Raw genomic sequence first — 21,460 nt, forward strand, 5'->3', positions numbered from 1 at the left:
AGCTTGTGATTTTGACACAAGCTTGTGGTTTTGACATAAACACGCATAGCTTCTGGTATATATCAGGTATTATTTAACACGATTTGCTGTGCTTTTCTTCTCTGAGCCTCAGTTTCATCACCTGTAAAATGAGCCAGTTGGATTAAGTCCCTTCTAGTTCTAATGTTCTATTGTTCTAGATGTTATACTGTTAAATGAGATATTAGATCTAAGCACTTGCTCATGGTAGGTAATGAAGTGCTACCGCTGGATGGAATAAAAATAAAAACATATTGTGATGGTGGAAGGGGAAAAACACAAAAATTCCTAAATGTATGTGTCTAAGAGGAAGGCCTGCCCAATATAGATTCAGAAGATATTTTATTTGCATTCTGTTGTGTCTACAGATGGCCTGATGACAGTGATCAGATCACAGGGTATTAGTCAGAGACTCTGTCTAGTAAATAATGGCAGAACAGAGCCAGGAACATCAACCCAGCTGGCAAAGTCACCCTTTCTGCAAAAATAAAGCATGGTTGACCTCTGTGTCTTAGCCCAAACTGTGTCTGATTATTTCCTACATTTGTTAGAATCAACTATACCAAGATATGAAGAATTTACTTATGTTTTAAATTCAGACAGAGAAAATTAAAGGTAATAAAGCTGAGGAACTTGATTAAGGTTAAAAGAAACGTACGTGTGTGTGTGTGTGTGTGTGTGTGTGTGTGCACGCTAATGTGTATAAAAAAGATTACAAGGATATTCACTGGTTGTAGAGTGTTTATTTTTGGATGCTGGAGAGAGTTTTGGTGTGTTGTTTGTCTATATTTTCTAAAATTTCTATAGTTATTATGTGTTATGTCAGTAGTGAGAGGGAGAAATGAATTTTGAGAATAAGAAGTTCCCATGAGGGTTTAGGCAGATTGTCTTTCTCTCCACCCCCACCCCCAACTCTGCAATTCAACCTAAAGGACAGAGATGATCTACCATCCGATACTGATAGTTTTTCAAATAAATAAAGGTGAAAATCACTTGAAAAAGTTGAATCTGGGGCACCTGGGTGGCTCAATGGTTAAGCATCTGCCTTTGGCCCAGGTCATGATCCTGGGGTCCTGGGACCAAGTTCCTCATCCAGCTCCCTGAGGGGAGCCTACCTCTCCCTCTGTCTATGTCTCTGCCTCTCTCTCTGTGTCTTTCATGAATAAATAAATAGAATCTTTTCCTAAAAAAAAAAAAGAAAAAGTTGAATCTAAGAGTATAACTACATAAAATGCCTTCGTTGTCACATTTGTATCTTACTATATTGAGATTCCACCTTCGAATATGTCGAAATAGAGGAATCATGTGTGACTGCACATCTTTCCAGTATTGCCACTGTCGCCAATATATTATAGGACCACAAGATGTAATAGGAAGAATCAAAAGGTTCAAGATAAAAAAAAAAAAAGGTTCAAGATCGTTAATTCTGGCTCCATTCTTAACAGCTGTATGAGCTTGGGAAGTTACTTGATTATTGGAAACATGGATTATTTCATCTTTAAAATGAGAATAAACAACAAATACTTCCACAAATTTCTCTTTCTGGGACTAAACGAGACAATAAACACTAAGCCCCTGACATACGAAATGTGAGTCCTCTTCCCCTTCTCATTTCCCTTTGCAATTTCTGTGTGCATGTCCAGATTATTGAGCTAGCATAGGATAGGGGGGCTAATGTAAAAATCAGTCTTGGGAGATAATGTTTGGAGTGTGGTTTTGCTTTCCAGAGACAAGAACTGAATTGGGCTAAGCCAACTAGATTTTTCTCTGCCTGTCATCGATCAAATAGTACATAATTCAGTCACCAAATAGTACATAATTAACTAAATGTAACAAAAGATCTTACTGAGTAGTTTGAAAAGAAAAGTAAGGTCTATTTTTAAACAGCTCTAGCTGGATCTCTTTTCTTCCCCTTCTTTTGCAACATTCCGTTAGAGCCTGCAGTTCTGTGAAGAGATTGAACTGCATTGAGATTATCTAAAAGAAAATAAAAACTTGTTTTCTTTAGATGATCTTATGTCAACTCAAAATTTGCTTCTTATGAAAACACAAGTCAGAATTTGAAATAATAATTGGTAACTTCAAACATTTGGTTTATGTAAATATTTCAAACGGCCTATTAATTTTAAGTACTAGTGCTAGAGAGAAAATATTGTTCTTACAGTCAAAATCTTTAATTTACAAAATAAATGTTTCCTTTATACCATCTCCCAGTCTTCTAAGAAAATACGAAAGGAAAATTAAAGGCCCAGTGGAACCACATATTTAGACATAGTTGTAAAGCAGTCAGTGACATTATTATATAGATGTCTCTCTATCAAGCCTTATACCTATAGAATTTATTCCCTGCTGGTCATCTATGCTTGGATGTTCTATAGGGTCTCCAAATTCAGTATATTCAAAATTGAGCATATCTTTTTTTCCCCTCCATCTTGATTTTCTTTCTATATTCTGTCAATGAACAGCCTCACCCTCTACCCAATGGGTCCACATAAGACATATGGAAGTACCCCTCCCTCACTTTCTGTCTACTCACCCTACCACCACATAATCTGGAAAGAACTCTCTTAATATTCCAAGATCCCTCACTCTTATTGAAGTCACTATGTCAGTACCCACCCCCCCACTCCCACTTTATTTTTTTTAAGATTTTATTTATTTATTCATGAGAGACACACACGCACATACACACACAGAGAGAGAGAGAGAGAGAGAGAGAGAGGCAGAGACACAGGCAGAGGGAGAAGCAGGCTCCATGCAGGGAGCCCACTGTGGGACTCAATCTCTGGGCCCCAGGATCACACCCTGGGCTGAAGGCAGGCGCTAAACCGCTGAGCCACCCAGGGATGCCCCCCTCCCACTTAACAAATATTGTATTTATTTATTTGAGAGTGAGAGAGGGAAAAAGCATAAGCAGTTGGGGGGGGAGGGGCAGAGGGAGAGGGAGAAGCAGACTCCCTGCTGAGCGAGGAGCCCCATGGGGGTTCAATCCCAGGACCCTGAGATCATGACCTGAGCCAAAGGAAGATGCTTAACTCAAGTGCCCTATCAGTTAGCTCCTTTTTCACACAGTCTTTATGTCTTGTTGGGATCATTGCAGGTGCTTCACTTTCTTTCTTTAAAAAAAAATTTTATTTATTTATTTATTCATGAGAGATACACAGAGAGAGCAGAGACATAGGCAGAGGTAGAAGCAGGCTCCATGCATGGAGCCCCATGTGGGACTCAATCCCAGGACCCCAGGATCGTGACCTGAGCCAAAGGCAGATATCTGCTCAACCACTGAGCCACCCAGGTGCCCCACTGCTTCTCTTTCTATACCTCTAATCTCACTCCCTCTAATCTGACCTCTATTTCTGTGGTCTTGATACAAACAGATCTCACAACAGCTCTCCTCTGTGTTAGATAATTTAGTGCCTTCTGTATCAGGTTTGACTTGGTTAAGCCTACTTACTAAGTATGCTCATGCCTTGGCTACCACCTGCTATTCTAGTCTCTTCTCTTGCCATTCCTCATATTTTCCAATAATTTCCAATATTTTCCAATTTCCTTTTCTTTTTTTTTCCAATTTCCTTTTCATTCTGTAACATGGTTCCCCTAACATATCATACTCCTAATGTGTCCATGCCTTGTCACAAGCCATTTCACACAGCTCTGAATGTTCTTTTTTCTCCTACTTAAGTCTAAGGCAAAGGCTGACTAACCATCATCTCATCTTGGGCTTGGACACTAAAGCGAAAACACATCTACCCTCTCTCCCCAACATACATGCGTACACTAACCTATCTCTGTCTGATATGGGTGCCTTCCTCTGTGTTTATAAAACTCACAGCCCTCCCAGAATTTATCTTTTGGTCCTGAAATCATTTACTTATTTATCTGTCCCTATATTAGATGATTAACTCCTTGAGGCCCAGGGATTTGTCTATTTTGTGAATTCCCAGAATATGGTTAGTGGTCAGCAAATAATGAATCTAAATGAATATAATCTTGGGTTTTTATTCCATTTAATTTATTTACCTCTCTTGGCTCTATTTTTCTCATCTACAAACGTAAAGAATTAGGGGCACCTGGGTAGCTAAGTCGGGTAACCATCTGCCTTTGTATCAGGTTGTGATTCTAGAGTCCCAAGACTGAGCCCCATGTCAGGTTCCCTGCTTCTCCCTCTGCCTCTCACCTCACTCTTGCTCTCTCTCTCTCTCTCTCTCTCTCTCTCTCTCTAATACATATAAAATCTTTTAAAAAGAAAAGAAAAGAATTTTAAAAGTAAAGAAGGAGATTAGTCAGTGGGTTTCAAATTCTAGACTTCATACTATTTACATCAAAGCATCTGGGAGCTGCAAAAGAAGACAAAAACAGCCCCTTAAAAATAGAAGGAAATCCAGATTGCCACACCCGACTCCCTAAAATTCTGATCAGTGCATCTGAGTCAGGGCTGTAAAATGTATGTTTCTGATATCTAACAAGTTTGGGGATGAATTGGCCCAGAAACTGTCCCAGCTTTAGAAATCCTTCCAAGGCTTTGTGTTTTCTACAAATTGCTAATTTTTTTTCTTTTTTCTCTTTTTAAAGATTTTATTTATTAATTTGACAGAGAGAGCACAAGCAGGGGGAGCAGCAGAAGGAGAGGGAGAAGCAGGCTCCCCACTGAGCAGTGAGCCTGATACAGGATGCAGGGCTCAACCCCAGGACCCTGGTTTCAGGACCTGAGCCAAAGGCAGACACTTAACTGACTGAACCACCTAGGCACCCCTCTACCCTCCGCAAATTTCTTAATCTCTTATGCAAGGTCTCTTTCCTTGAACTCTGCTTTTTCCTTCAATCTCAGATTGAGATTCTCACCTTCACCTTCTTGTTACTTTTTTGATCTGGCCCTACTGAATTGTTTCTGGGAAGACCTATATGTACTAGCTTTTTCTGTTGGGAAGGCCCACTACTGTGCTAATCCTGAGATGAAACTCAGTCGTTAAGTCCTCCACAAAGAATTCACTGAATTCTTTCCTTTCCCAACTTTCAGATCCTGTGTTTGCTTCTATTAGAGTACTTTGTACTACATTATATGTGTTGTCTTTGAGCTTCTTGAAGACACAACAGTTACTTCATGAATGTTCTTTCTTTTCCTTATTGTGACAATCTACCATTCCTTAGACGAATATTTATTGAGAAGTATGATTTAAAGTGGATTTTCCCAAATCGATTTCCTTATTCCTTGGTAAATGCTGACTTATGTCAGTCACCACCTGGAAGCCACAACCCGATAAACTAGGGTTTGCTGTAAATCCAGAGGAAATCAGTACAGTGGAGCTAATGCTTTGAGAGAGTTTGCAGGATGAAAATTACCAGCGGTCCAACCTTAAAGAAAATTCTTTGGAGATTTTTGGCAGCTGTATTTTAAAAAACCAAAGTTTTGTTGCTTTTTCTTGTTCTTGTGTTTTCAGACTGTCTCACTTTTTCAAGGAGCTTAGAAATCTGAATTAGGAATAAATGGTGGCAGAGAGGACCAGAGATGGGACAGGGTGGCCCTGCTATTCTCCATTGGAAGCTTGACAAAACTAAAGCATATTTAACACAAGAGCTAAACCTTACTAAATGCATATTAGATACTTGACATTTTGCTTAGTGTTTTATGTTTATTTGCTCAGTGTTTCCAAATGTTAGTCATTCCTACATCACTTTTATGGATTTTGCTCCATCAAAGTGTCATCTATTATTTACTTAATGTTACTCCTTAAATAGAATTCAGTTAGCCTACTTTTCCCCCCTTGGTCTAAGCAATAGTCCCTAAGTATGAAGTCTAGTTATATAGCTTTATATTTTCTTTCTTTCTTTCTTTTTTAAAGATTTTATCTATTTTTTTCATGAGAGACACACAGAGAGAGGCAGAGACATAGGCAGAGGGAGAAACAGGTTTCCTGTTTCCTGATGTGGGACTCAATCCCAGGACCGCGGAATCATGCAGAAGGCAGATTCTCAACCATTAAGCCAGCCAGGTGCCCCTATAGCTATATATTTTCATATATATTTCTTTAATTTGCATTTTTCTAAAACATGATGAAAACAGATACATTATTATTATAAAAGAGTTCATAAGTATTACCTGCAAATCATATATTGGACCAGAGTTTGTGAAATGCATTTTGTTCCACTTAATCCTCAATATAACTGCTTGGGTTAGGAACTCTTATTCTCATTTGCATTCAAAAGGGAAAAGCCAGAGATTAAAGAACATGCCTAATGTCATAAACTATGAAAGGGAAATCATAGTGTGAAATCAGATCCGTTACTCTGAAGCCCAGCCCTAAAACATGATATTCTTCAGTCAGTCCTGGAAAAGATTGCATTCATAACCTTGATTTTGTATAGGCCACAACGTCACTTCGTAAAAATATGAACAGGTATGAAAGTGACCAAAAGTAAGTATAAAAAAATTAAAATACAGTTGACCCTTCAACAACACAGGTCCACTTATATGTGGATTTTTAAAAATAACTACAGTACAGCTCTATAAATGTATTTTTGTTTCTTTATGACTTTTTATTGTAATGATTTTACATCTTTATTTGACAGAGAGAGAAAGAGAGAACATACAAGCAAGGGGAGCCACAGAAGGAGAAGCGACTCCCTGCTGAGTAGGGAGGCTTACCTGGGGCTTGAGTTCATGACCCTGAGATCAAGACCTGAGCTGAGATCAAGAGTTGGGCATTTAACTGACTTAGCCACTCAGTTGCCCTGGTCATCTTTTATTTGTAAAAACCTAAGTTTTCAAATAGTTCCCTTTTTTGAGTGAGAAATGCAGGGAATGCACACACAGTTTAAATTGGCACTGTGCTTTTATTGTAATCTTGATGCACATTAACTGGTACCAGGGTTTCATTTTAAAGTAGCCTGGTAGGAGTCTTCCATCTTTTCTCCACAGGAGGAAAATAAAGACACAAGCCCTTTGTCACAAAGTGGCAATATATGCACCAAGATTACGAATGTATCAACATAATACGTGGAACATGACATTTTGGAATAAAATGTTTGGAGGAAAAATTATACTCAGATTATATTAAATATTAAAATGAGCTCCACACATTGTTCTGGAAACAGCTTATGGAAAAAAGGGAGTATAGGATATTCATCATTTTTTTTTCATCTTCCTACCTTACAGTTGCATCAGGGGTAACAAAGGTGTGAAACTCAGAAGAGCCTGAGAATATATATGGACTAAGAGCCTTTAATGACACAAGGAGGTTTTTCAACAACTGACACATTTACTGACCAACTTGAAAAATACATTTAACTAAAATACCTAAAATATCCTTAACTTTAGGATAAGCAGGCAGGAGAGGGGCACGCAGCCAACATTGCTGCCCTTCTGGGCTTTTTTCTAGAGTTCAAAGGTAATTAAACAATAGCACTGTCCAACACTCAAAAAAAGGAATGAGGCTGAAACTTTTCAAGTCTCTTTGTTATGTAACAACAGGGTGCTCAGGACGCCATGGAAATGCAAATATTTTAAACTGAAGTAAGTATTAGTAATATGGCTGACCCATCTGTGATGAATACTTCAAAGTAGCCGTTTCTCAATTTCCTTTTTTGGGATTGACTGCTGCTTTTTATTTTTTCATTATCATCTATAATGTCTCTGCAGTACAAATCCACATGCCCTCCAGTGTAGTTTCATGGAATTAGATATTTTCAAATTTTGGTGAGCCTAAAAATTATTAGGAGCTTGATAAAAATGAGCATTTTTTACTCCACTACGCCAGAACTTTTGATCTACTAAGTGTGGGGAAGGCATTTTAAACATGGCTTCAGTGATGCTGCTGTCAATGGGCCCAGACCCCCATTGGAGACTTGCTTTAGTGGTCTGAACAAGCCCTGTCAGTTCCCTCTGTCTTCTTGTTTTATAATGTCCTCCTCATCCTAACTCCAATTTAAATCCTATAAGCAATCAAGTCTCAGCTCAAACCATGCTTCTGAGACAGCCTTGATCTGACTACTCTCATCAGGGGTATCAGAGCTTCTGTAGCAGATACAGATGCATCTTCAAACTCAGACTCAGCCACCCACCAGCACCCACAAGCTTACTGAGCCTGCATTCCCAAAAATGTACTTCTTAATCTATGGGTCAGTATTGTACTGTATGAATATTTTATATACCCTAAAATATACACAAAAGATGTAGTTAACAGATAAATAAGATGATAAATAAGACAAGTAATTTTTTGTTTATTTGATTAAAAGTTTGGCATATCATACATTAGGGATGTATTAGGATACAACAGACTTTTTGATGAAGCAAAAATAACAATGTGCTTCAGTATTTAAAAACATTTTAAGTGAAAAAAATCTTAATTGATCATTTTAGTATATAGTGATTCAGAGGGTTAGTTTTAACTTCAGTTTATTTCAACACTGATTTTAATAGCTGTTGTAGGTGAAAACCTAGAAAACTGTATAGGTTTTAGGAGAAGGATGTTATTGAGGGTACTTACTAAATTATGGTGTCAATTCTGCAATCTCTCATACACCAATTTTCATAATGGATTTTGTTGAATTCAGTAAAATAATATCTTCCCTAATACTAATAATTTCTCACAAGCTACAGTGCATTTTTTTAAAAATATACTTTTAAATAGGTGATTATTCATAAGGTACAATATTCAGATGTGAAAAAGTGAAAAGTCTCCCCTCCACCTCTGTTTCTAGTCACTGGTTCAACTCCCACAGAGGGAAAAAATTCTATTCCTATATGAGCATATAAAGCACATATATATATATATATATATATATATTTTTGACCCAGTTTGCACTCACTACCATACAGAATGAGGAAGGACATGGTTTCCTATACCATATTCTCCACATTCCTCAGCCTAATTTGATCAGAATTCCAATAGTAACCACTTGATACTATAACTATGCAAATTTGGTTCATGGGCCATGGAGTCCTCAAAATTACTCCTATTTTCTTACACAACCTTTTTTTTTAAATTTTTATTTATTTATGATAGTCACAGAGAGAGAGAGAGAGAGAGAGAGAGAGAGAGAGGCAGAGACACAGGTAGAGGGAGAAGCAGGCTCCATGCACCAGGAGCCCGACGTGGGATTCTATCCCGGGTCTCCAGGATCACGCCCTGGGCCAAAGGCAGGCGCTAAACCACTGCGCCACCCAGGGTTCCCCACAACTTTTTTTTTAAAGTCAGTAACTGCTAAGGGATGCACTTAATTTTGTGTTGGCCTCAGTATTTAGCAAAAATCTCCTTTTAGGAGTTGGCCTTGTCCTTCGGGAGGATGCATAGCTGACTGTCTCTTTCAGTGTCACTTTTTTTTGGCAACTCTGAAATTGTACTAGATCAAGGATAATGATTGTATTATCAGATAAACACCATGATATTCATCATATCATCAAACCTATTCAGATTGACAGTTGTCAGTATTAACAATGCGATGGTAATGCTAATTTATCAAATAAACCTTACATTTGTATTTTTTTGTATTTGTATTTTTTTACATTGGAGTCTGAGTTACTTTAGACCCCCTTCCTGTCTGAAGTGAAACAGTGATTGGCACTTTCCCTCTGGGCTCTACCATCCTCTAGGGCCTCGTGTCATCTACAACCAGCCAGCAAAAAGAAAAGGAGCATGGAGACTAAACCATAAGAGGCTCTTAACCACAGGAAACAAACTGAGGGCTGCTGGGTGGTGTAATTGGGTGATGGGCATTAAGAAGGGCACTTGATGTAATGAGCACTGGTGTTGTATGCAGCTGATGAATCACTAAATTCTACCCTTGAAACTAATAACACAGTGTATGTTGACTAAATTGAATTCAAATAAAAATAATAAAATAAAACAAAATTTAAAAAAAAAGAGCGTAGAGAAGGTACACCCACCTCTAAAATACCTTGGCTTGGAAGTGACACACTAATTCTGTTGTCATTCCATTGGCAAGAACTGATTATAGGCACTACTGAAGGTATAAGAGGGTGTGGGAAGTATAATTCCTGGCTGGATAGGAATTTCTCAAAAGAACTCCACACTATGAAAAGAAGGGGCACACGATTTGATAGGCATAGAAGTGTCTGCTGCAAATAATTCAGACATATTGTTAATATCTGAATATTTAATTTTATTTTTTATTTTTTTGAATATTTAATTTTAAAGAAAGGTAAATAAATATTTGGGATATAAATTGAAGTGAAAAAAATCTCACTAAAATGTGAGTTCCATAAAGGCAAGTTTCAGTTTGTTTTATTGACTGCTGGAGTCATACATGGCTAGTACTTGGCAGAATACCGGTGCTCAATAAATATTTGTTGAATGACCAACAGAATGAATGTGCTTTGTGTGTTGAAATTCTATTAATCCAACAAGACATTAATGTATATGTATAACAAAAGTAAAGTGCTGCAAACAGATTGATCGTGAACACAATTTTACGCACAGAAATAGACGTTGAAGACTTTCTGATAGTTGAATAATAGGGAAATAGATGGATAGTATGAATATTAGAGTGGATAATATCTAGGAGAATACCTTAAATGTACAAAAACATTTTAAATAACATTACATGACAGAATAATAAATTCAATTATTTCTTTTTTTTTAATTCAATTATTTCTAATTCCAGTAGTCCTAGGATTGGTACGCCAACATTCACAATTGTAAACAAAGAACTATATTAGATTTTTTGCTATTTTATGCCATGTAGGTCATTACTTTTTGAGAAAAAGTCCAATTTGGGAATTCTTCAGTCTTTTTAGAGTAACTTAAAAATGGAACGTTAACTTTCCTAGTTCAAATTTCATATAAAGAACAAACTCCAAAGATATATAAATCACATCTATGATAACTCACTTTTGATCTGGGCAACATAAAGACTATAAAGAGTAAGGGGGAAGGAGAAAACACGAGAGAGAAAAGAGATAAGCAAAATATTCTATTCTCAATGATCCCATTTCAAAATGTCAGTTGTAATAAGAAGAGTTTCTTTCTCTTTAATAAAGAGAATCCTTCCTCTACCCCATATCATCCAGAAAATTCATTTAGGGTGGATCACAGATTTAATGTGAATGCTAAAACTACAAGGCTTTAAAAAAACAACAATAGCACAGAAAAATACCTTCATAACGTTCGGGATGGCAAAGATTTGTTAAAGGATAAAATCATAATCATAATTAAAAAAACAGATTTCATCAAAATTAAAAACTTCTACTTATTAAAATATACCACTAAGAAAGTAAAAAAGCAAAGCATAAACTGGCCGAATATATTCATAATACATATGCACAGTTGACCCTTAAATGTGGGTTGCACTGCGTGGGTCCACTCATTGGTGGATTTTTTTGAGAAATACAGTGCTGTAAATGTATTTTCTTTTCCTTACGATTGTTTTAATAATGTTTTCTTTTCTTCAGATTACTTTGTTATAAAAACAAAGTATACATAGGACGTATACAAAATATGTGTTGGTTGATGATTTATCAATGGTAAGTCTTCTGGTCAACTGTAGGCTATTAGTAATTAAGTTTGGGGGGAGTCAAAAGCTATAGACTGCTTTTTGACTTCATAGGCAGTACTTGCCCCAACCCTTGTATTGGTTCAAGGGTCAATAGTAGTTGTGTAGGGTTGATTTTCCTTCCCATTTTTTGGCCAAATATTTCAATATCACCCTTTTTTGCTTTTATAATTGAAAAAAGATACATAGATCTCCAACATTCTCTCTCTGTTCAGTCCTAACATTTCAAATTTTATTTATTCATGAGAGACACTGAGACACACAGAGAGAGAGGCAGAGACACAGGCAGAGGGAGGAGCAGGCTGAGGGGAGCCTGATGTGGGACTTGATCCCAGGACCTGGGATCACAACCTGAGCCAAAGGCAGACACTCAACCACTGAGCCACCCAGGTATCCCTCAGAAGTACTATTTCACACCAATATTCATTCTGTGGTTTTTCATGAGTGTAGGGGTCTAATTGTTTACTGAAATATTCCTTAAAATATTAAAAATGGTATTAGCCATGAACTGATTTTCATGAGCTAGGCTCTCAACCCTTCCCTCTGCCAGCTTAGTCCCAGAGGGTGGTACTGAAAGTTTTTAGGAAAACAGATTTGTTTGGGAAAATGAGGAGAATTCTTTCCCAAGCACCTGTGATTTGCTTATGCTAATTGGGTCATGGCTGATGCTGGCTGTGTGTGAGCCGAATCTATAATCCACTCCCTCTATATGCCTTATGTGAAAGTAGGAGTTATTAATTGATTGGAATTCTCTCATTGTATTTTCACATAATTTTTCCCCTTTCTGTTTCTCATCCCCTCATCTTCTCTCTCTCTTCCTTCTTGTTCACATATCATACTTTACTTATGAGCACTGAGTCACAATACATGGCAAAGCAGATGCTTGCTGGGGGCAAAGGCACAAAAAAGGTTTGGAAGACTGCATGCAGGTAAATTGCTGGCACCAAGAATGCTACTTTGTGTACTGAGAATTGCCCTGTTCCTATGGCACACTCCGGAAATGGAAGGGTACATTTTATGGTCATCTACCTACGGATGAAATTGGCAGGCTGGCTATCTCCATAATATTTTTTCTCTTAATCTGCCTTCACCCTCTCCTTCACACAGAATGTTCCTTGTATTAAACACAGGTTTGGAGAGCCTGCGTGTGAGCAATTACAGGTCTAAAATGGAGTGTGTGGGAGGTTAGGGGGAAGGCTTGGTAGTTAGCTTGTCATCCGTGAGTGAAGCACAGCATGCTGCTTCCTGGATAGAATTTTAGAGGAAAGAAAAAAAAAAAAGACAAAAAGCAAGTATTTGTTGAGGGTGAGGACTTGAGTGCCATGAAAGTAAGGCTAGAAAGTATATATGAAAAGTGTCTTCTGAAGCACTTCTCAGAGACAGAGGTCTGGAAATTACATGCATCGTACTTGGTTAGGACATACCCTATGAAGATGAATGTGGCTGGTTGGTCCTAGCAGGACTCTGAGGGGCAAATGGGAGGACATCATATTGGTGAATAGAAAAGTTATAATCCATTTGGCAATCATGCCTCATATGGGGATCAGGTTGCTTTCCAGTCACCGTTTCTACCTCAGTTCTTATGGGGACAATTTGACCTCTAGGTCCTGTTATGAGCTACATCTAAGACCATGGCATGAAGGTCTCAGGGGACAGACCAAAAGAAGAAAGACAACCAGGCATCTACTCCTAGCAAGACTCCTAGAAACCCCATGGCCAGGCTTTCAGTGAGTGGTTCTCAAGGTAGGTGTCTCTAGCGTGGGGCTTAGGTGGGTATCTACAGCCACCTTCCATTGAGTCTGGTCAGAAGCAGGAGTGTGAATGGAAACTGGTTTAAGAGTTAGTCAACCAAAAAAAAAAAAAAAAAGAGTTAGTCAACCAAAGAATGTAAGCACTGGATTAGGCAGTAAGCATCTAAAGAAGGAAGGGGAAAGGTATCTCAACTGAGATATAACTCAGAGCTAGTTTCTTGAATATGTTCAGAGCAGCTTTTGGACTGAGGTCAATTAAGTTCAGCAAAGTAAACATTGACTGGTCACCTATTCTATACTTCTACTTTTAAGCAGAATAAAAATTCAACCATCACAGAGTATCATAAATTAAAGAGCTCTTCTAAGAATGGTACTGTTGAGCGGCCCTCTAAATCTACGTAAAAGGTTAATAATGCTCCTCGATAGCACACAAAATCCCTCCTGCTGTTGTTTTCTTTTTGCTTTTGCTTTTTAAATTTCTTCTATTTTATGGGAGATATAGCAAAATTGATAATGTTCTTCCATGTCCTGCATCTGTATGTATTTGAAAATTGTTTTTGCCTGCACCTCCCTTTGGCCTTCAGCAGCCTCTTATTTTCAATTAAAGATTTGAATTCCTTAAAGATCCTAGAAGGTTCTAGTTTCCAGATCTTTAATTGTCAAAAGTTCTTCCCCTGAATCCTGGGTATCTCTTTGTAATGGAGATTTAAGCATTTTCATTCCTTGAGTTCAATAGAGACATTTACTAAATCTTAATTCTCCTACTCTATACCAAGGATGATACTAGGCACCCAGAAAATGGTACTTAAGGAAATCAGTGCTCTCTAGGTAGGCAACAGACACCTAAGTAATAATGAAACAAAAGCATCAATGACTAATCAATAATAATAAATAATATACTGAACACTTTATAAGCACACTTCCATTAATGCTCAAAAATCTCTATGAATTTAGAGCTAGGGTTATATCCATTTTGATGAGAACCCTGAGGGCAGCCAGGGTGGCTCAGCCCGGGGCCTGGTCCTGGAGTCCCAGGATGGAGTCCCATGTCCGGCTCCCTGCATAGAGCCTGCTTCTCCCTCTGCCTGTGTCTCTGCCTCTCTCTCTCTCTCTCTGTCTCTGTCTCTCTCTCTCTCTGTGTGTGTGTCTCATGAATAAATAAATAAAATCTTTAAAAAAAAAGAAATGATGAGAACCCTGATGCTTAAAGACACAAAGCCATTTATGTGAGCTCTTGCAGCTAGTAAGTAGTGGAAGTTGAATAATATAATAGGACAAAGGCTATAAAGTAAGCATGAACAGAACGCTGTGGTAAAAGGCTAGAAAAGTCAGGCAAAGCTTCACAGAGAAGGCAACATTGGGTTGGGTTTTGCATGAAGCACAGGGGAGGAAATAGCACGAGCACATTCTGTGCTGGTGACCGTAGTCAATGACTTGCAACTGATCAAGTGTTACCAAATGTCCTTGTCTTTTGGGGCCATGTCAAGAAGTCCCAGAGGCTTAGAGTTTAGGTGTAGAGTATATTTAACTCAGAGCTATAGATCAAAGAGTCAGCTATTCTTACAGATTTCATAGGGTGGGCAAGAGAAGATGTTTGAAAGAGAGGGTTTGAATGAATTCCTCTCCATTTCCAAATACAACTTGAAAAGATTCTTAGCTACTAACTGTGGCATTCATCAGTTGTCAAGAGCAGCATTTCCCTTCGTTGGACAAGACTGAGAAGATGCTATATAATGAAATGAGTAGATCACCTGGTTCTAATGCCAAGAGTAATTTAAAAAGATAAAAGGGGGAATTTGTGAGCAGGAGCCATACAATTAATTGCCTAGTGACTTTAGTCAATTGGTTACCTTTTAATATATTTTCCCTTTTGAAGGAAATTTAATTGTCTGAGGATTTTGACGATCTTGGAGAAAAGAAACCTAGTATAGCAGAGAGGGCATAGGTGTGTGTGGTAACAGGAGTTGGGTTCCGGTCTCCACCTTCTTGCTATAAGCTGTGTGATCTGGGCATGTGGTGGAACCACCTTGAACTTCACCATATCTAAAAGTGTTGATTTGGTTATGAATGTTTCCTTCACTACCTGTAGGGTTGTTGGAGTCAGAAATACTTGAATTCAAATCCTGGCCTTACTGCTTTCTAAATGTGTAGTCTTTTCTGATCTGTGAAATAAGCATCATAATTCCTCTCTCCCAAAGTTTCTTTGAGGATTAATGGATCCAATGCATATGCAAAGGGTAGCACCCATACATAGCCCAGTCCTTTCTATAAAAAGTCCATTTGCACCTTTCCAATGCTGTGGATTTATTTAAGGGAAGGACGTAGATAGAGAAAAATACCCAGGCAAGAATAGCTGCAAGATGTGTTACTTTACTGTAAAACAGGAGGTCACTAGTTCTGAGTCCTGGTTGCACAGTTGAATCACCAGGGACAAATAAAATGATCCCCAAAGTATAAAGCTCACCACCAAAGATTCTGATTTAATTGGTCTGCTGTGGGACTCCAGTCTTGAGTCCATAAAAGCTCACCAGATGTTTCTAATATGCACTGGATCCAGTCATTGCTTCTCAAAAGAACATAAATTACTGGAAAATCTTGTCCAAATGCAGGTTCTGCTTTTCTAGGTCTGGGGTGCCTGAGATTCTGCATCTCTAAGAAGCCCCGAGAAGGAGCCAGTGCTGCTAGTTCCCGGCCACCCTCTGAATAGCATGTGATTAACAATCCATAAGAGTGGTTCTTACCTATTCATCAGAATAGCCTATTAGCTCTTTGAAAATGTAGCTCTGGGACCTGGGTCTGTCCCTCACAAATTCTGTTTCACTTGGTTTCAGGAGGGGCCAAGAGAATCACCCGTCTATAATGTCCCTTCCAACATGAAAATCCTGATGCTAGTTTTGTGATCTTATAAGAGGACTTCTCTCCCAATGCAATTGTTCAGTAAAAATATTACAGACCGAAGTTGAGTGTGTGAGTCATCATGGTCAGAAACCCAGAAGGTGGGTGATGTCGGGACACGGCTGCTCTCTATGCCAGGTGTATTTTTAACAGCAAGAATCCTCCCTTTGAGTTCATGGAGACCCTCACAGAATTCCCTCTCGGTAAGCACGTTTTACTGGTGATGGTGCGCTCACAGATTAATTGGAAGAGTATCCTTCACTGATGGATGATGAACAGGGTGACCCTAGATTTTTTTTTCTACTCTCTGCAATACATCATGCTTTCCAAAGCAGACTCCCCAAGAGACATGGACTCATCTTCCTTACCTGGGGACCAAACCAAGGAAAGATGAAGGTCCACAGAGCAACCTGCTTTATTCCACAGAGCTCATGACTGACTTTCGAAAATCTCTGGAACTTTCAGAAGAATTTGTTCCATGATAGATTGGATGGCTTTTGTCATTCTTTTTCAACCTCTGGGGTTTCTCTGGTTTTTACTAGCTAAAAGCATCTTCTTAGGAGCAGGCCTTCTGCTGCTTTCCAAAAAGAATTGAAATTTCTTTTTGATGGGGTAAAAAAAAATGCTATAATTCTGGTATCATGGTCTTAGACAACCATTTTGCATGTGCTTATTAGAGAAGGAGTTGGTTTCTAAGAAGTTTCTGAATCTGAGTATAAAACTGATACAGGATGGTAATGCGGAAAATAAAACTCAGATTTTCTTCCTTCCCCTTTTAAAAGTATTTACACCTGCAAGAATACCTGATCAGTCTACAGAAATAACCAACATAACTTTGAGAATGAACAACTCAAAAGGGCAATGATCCCCCACCAGTTTAGTGGGTCAAATCCCAGGTCACTCAAGTTTCAGGTGCTCAGCTCCGTACTATGCTCCCTGTTGGACTTTCTTTTAGAAGAAGATGTCAGAGCAGGGGTACCTAACCTACCATGCCCCTGTCCTGGGCTGAGCTGGCCAGGTAGAGAGAGAGCTGCCATGAGCTGTGATTCAGCAGTAGCACAAAAACCCTAATTGCCTCAAATGCCTTTCCCAAGAGCCTCCTCCCACTCTGCCCCCTTTCCACTGGTGCTCAGAATCTCCCCTCAAGCACATCCATCTGGTTCCGAAAGGGAGGGGTGCAGACTGTGGTTCTCAGGCCTCTGCCCACTCAGCGGAGCCCTTTATCAGGTTCAGGGGCTGGTTGTCTAGGAAAGACTGGGGAGTTTGTGCCAAGTGGAAGGAAGACACCAGGGAGGACCTGGGGCAGTGTAGTGACAAGCCCCACGTCACAGTGACAGCAGAGCTCCAGACTGGGGTACACTGGCCCTAGGTGGTGAGGCTCTGGGGAAGGCGTAGGGAAGAAAGGGGGGTTTCACTTCTCATGTGAAAAGGAGGACTATGTGGGGAGGGAGTACCAAGATAAACTTTCACTATTTTTCAATTTTGACCTGGGTTTTGACGTGACCAGAAAATAATCACTGTTTCACAATTCATGTCAAATTAAATTTTCTTTCTTTTTTTTTTCTCTAAAAAATAGGAGGTTAAACTCCTATCAAGCTACCTTCTTGTTTGGCAATGGCTTCCTTATGAAATTTCAAACAGAGGAGGGGATGGCCTTTTGCCAGCGATGTTTGTTTTACTGATTTGCTGATGTGTAGCATTTCTTAGGGGGCGGACAGTTTTCAGCACCTTAAAATCTTACTTCCTGAAGGCCCTTATTCACTTAGGAACTGGCCACTATGATGACTTCTTTTGATGGGAGAGGTGAGCTTGCCTAGGTTCACTGTGGCAGACCCGCGATTTGAACCTTCGTGGTCAGGGGCCTGGGTCTGCAACTCCTGTGTCATCCTGCCTCTTATGTGAAGGAAAATGTTCCTGATCTGGGGAGGAAGGAATGAAATGGGGTTGGGTTGACTGGTCCTTAAATGTGAGCTCCTAGACTGATGTGCTGCTAGGTTATCATCATTGGAGTTCTTGCTTAAAATGCAAACTCCTAGGCTGTACACCCGGATGTCTGACTCAGGAAGGCTGGGGTTTTCAAAAAAAAAAAAATCGACCTAGTTGATGTTTAGGGACCCCTCAACCTTACAATGAGTCCCAGATTCTTGGATTGGAATGTCAGTCCGATTACCTTAAAATGAACGTGTTCCCAGGAGCACTGGTGGCTTACGCTACCACCTCCCCTGCATTTTCGAGTCATTCCAGTTCTGCTGTCTACACCGCAGTCACGGATGGTGATGATTCTGACCACTCCACCCCCAAACTCCATCTGCTGACAACCACCAGGCTGCTTTGAGTCCTCTGAGCCTCCCACACCCTGCCTGCTTTCCTTCCGTGGAAGCCCGGAGCCCACAGGCTTCTTAAAGCCTTAAATGGTCTCTCCTGCAAGGCAAAGTTAACGAACTCGACTCCCCTTCTCCTCTGTGCCAATGATTACACAGCTCAGAGAGATGACCCCACCACTGAACATTACTGTCGCGCCCAGATCGAATGAATCAGATGCAGTAACATTTAAACATGGGACTGGAGCCCGGACTGAGCCTCAGCCCCTCCTTTCCTCCATCTACTTCTAGCATCTTCGTATTGCAGATCTAGAAGGGGCTGGAGGTTGCGGGCCAGCCTCTCACTCTTTCACATCAGTAAGGTATTCATGTCTCTTGAGGTGGCTGAGAGGAGCATTTGCTGACTGCACACAACCAGAGGCCCGAGGAAAATTAGCTGTTGTATCACGTTTGCTAATTTGAGCTCTGCTGATGAGCGCACTGACCCAAGCACATCAACCAGATATTTTCCCAGACCCTCCTGACTTTAAGAAGAAGCCTGGATCATACCCAGAAAAATGGAAGCAGAGGAGAAGGAGGCTTGCAAGCCCTCGAGGTTGCCATGGGAAATTGGCTTGCTAGGGAGGGAAAGCCAGTGCAGATCTCATCTTTCCCTCTGGGAAAGCCAAGGGAGATCTCATCAGGGCCCTGTGTAAAGTACCTGTCACCACCTAACAAAGATACCAGCATCCCCCAAACAGCACCCCTTCTCAGTTCTGGCTTCTGACTCCCAAGAATTTGATGACTTTGCTCTTTAAGATCACAGACATTGCCTTTCTCCTCAGAGCATCACTGGCCTATCATCAGGGTGCCTTGACCGAATACTCTAAATATTCCATGGAAAAGAGAAAATCCACTTTTTAAAAAAATCTCCTGCCTGTCAGGAGATCCCATGAAACACTCCGGCTTCTTTCTAATGCTCTGACAAAACATTCCCAAGGCACCATAGAACAAGAAGAGCAAGCAGTCTGGAGCCTGACTGACCATCTTGAAAAATGTAATAAAAATGCACGTAGCAGCCACACTTCACAACAGCCATGCTCCTTCCTTTTCCCCGAGTGCACTGTCAATTCCTTGAGCAGTAACTGAATTGATCTAAAACAGATACGGCAGCTCTAGAAGCACACAGCTGATCTCAGGAGCCCCTAATCCAGCTGGATTTCAATCAGATAGGTCAGAGTGCCCTAGATCTCAAGTGTAGTGGCTGCAAACTTAACCTTTTCAGGGGGAAGGGTTAGGAGCATTCTGGATACCTTCCCAGATACCTATGTATTGGGTGCAAGGAGGTGGAAATTATTTTCTAACATAGCTGTTCAAAGGGGGCATTTGAGCCAAAAGTTGAGTAGAATGCTCTTTTTTTTTTTTTAAATCACATCCAAGAAGTTTGCATTGATCCATTCTATTACACGTCTGCCGCAATTTCAGCAACAGTTTGGTAGAGATTTGTTATTGATTTAATAATCCCAATTACTGATCTGCAGTGGAGCTGAAGCTACTGCAGTAAACACTGCACTGTCAATATAAAACCAACATGCAAAAGAGAGGAGTTTTCTCTCCTGCTCCCATTTTATTACCTTGAGCTCCTTGACTGTAGAAGAATCTCTGAGCTGACTCAACATCCAAGAGTCTATGGGCAGACTCGACATCCAGAAAATAATCCATTTTGGGATAATCCATCCTTATTGTCCCAAAAGCAGAGTTTCAAGACAAAATAGTTACTTGTATGCCTATGAAAAAGGAAAAAATTCCACAATATGTTAGACTGTCAAATAGATGTTTAAAACCATTTATATATAAACGTGTATATACAGTGTATTATATTTGTTATATATTATAAGGACACACACATATATACACATATATGAATTTAAAATTTTGGAATAAGAAATATCTCATGAGAATACTCCCTCATTTGACATTTCCAATGCTAAAGCCACCCTCAACATCGCTTTCCTGCTGTATGAGAAAATGCAACATTTATTCAACATCATTCAAAGAAATATATTCTACTCAGAGGATTTAAGCTAAAGAGAAATAACATACCAGTCTTTCCTTGTTGTATATTAACCGGAAATTAGGCTGTTAAATTCATATGCTATCCGTTTTCAAAAGGTCTGTCTGATGAATGGCATCGTTAAGTGTCAGCGGTTCTGCACTGATCCTCAGTTGGTCCCGGGAGTTCTGATTCCCCTAGAACAGTGAGAACCGCCTGGGAATCTGAGCCTCCACTTATAGGTGCCTTGTGTTTATGACACATGCTGACATGTTTGTTGTAAAAATGCCTTGGATCCCTTCCTTTTTGGTGATTCCCTCCAGCACATTTTATAAAGTGCTACAGGATCATCACCTGCTTGCCCCTGACCCAGGCTGCTTTTGAGAAAGAATTCTGCTCTGTAGAGCAATGATCATAATATTATCATGCACTAGCCTGTCAGGAAGCTGATGCACTTCATTAAAAAGCGTTCAGCCTGTTGGGTTCTTTTTAGCATATGTAGCCTTTCTCCGATACTTGCAGAAATACTCTATTTCTGCAGGATGTTTTTGGAAAGAATTTATAAGACAAAGTCATTAAAATCAAGCTCAGAAGGCTAATCCAATTCGTTTCTCTTTCTAACAGTGCATATTTTAATTTAAGAAGCCAAATCTGATCAGAGAAAACTTTAAAAAATACCCAAAGGTACCCCAACAGCAAATCATACTTACTGTAAAAGAAAAAAAAAAAAAGAATCAAGGACTAACTGCCGACAGTCAAAGCAAGAACAATTTCAGCCAGAGCGTCTTTGATCTCACTAAATTCCCGATGAAAGTAAACAATTTTGATTGTTTGATTAGAACAGCGATGAATAATGTATACAGTCCACTGGACCTCCTTTATCACATAAAATGGCCAGAGCATGTTACCTTAGCAACAGAAGGTGACGCCAGCCT

General features: G+C 39.5%; 1 protein-coding gene across 2 annotated transcripts in view; it reads right to left on the bottom strand.

The window, feature by feature from the left end:
* PHACTR1 (phosphatase and actin regulator 1) overlaps window positions 1-20,209 on the bottom strand; it is a 549,001-nt gene extending 528,792 nt beyond the window's left edge. For both annotated transcript variants that reach the window (XM_055323081.1, XM_055323078.1), the window contains exon 1: window positions 20,107-20,209. In XM_055323081.1, the coding sequence (XP_055179056.1) occupies window positions 20,107-20,209 (103 nt within the window). The remainder of the gene's footprint in view (window positions 1-20,106) is intronic.
* Window positions 20,210-21,460: the final 1,251 nt, after the last annotated feature.

Source organism: Nyctereutes procyonoides, unplaced genomic scaffold (genome assembly GCF_905146905.1).
Source record: "Nyctereutes procyonoides isolate TBG_1078 unplaced genomic scaffold, NYPRO_anot_genome, whole genome shotgun sequence".
Classification (NCBI taxonomy): Eukaryota; Metazoa; Chordata; class Mammalia; order Carnivora; family Canidae; genus Nyctereutes; species Nyctereutes procyonoides.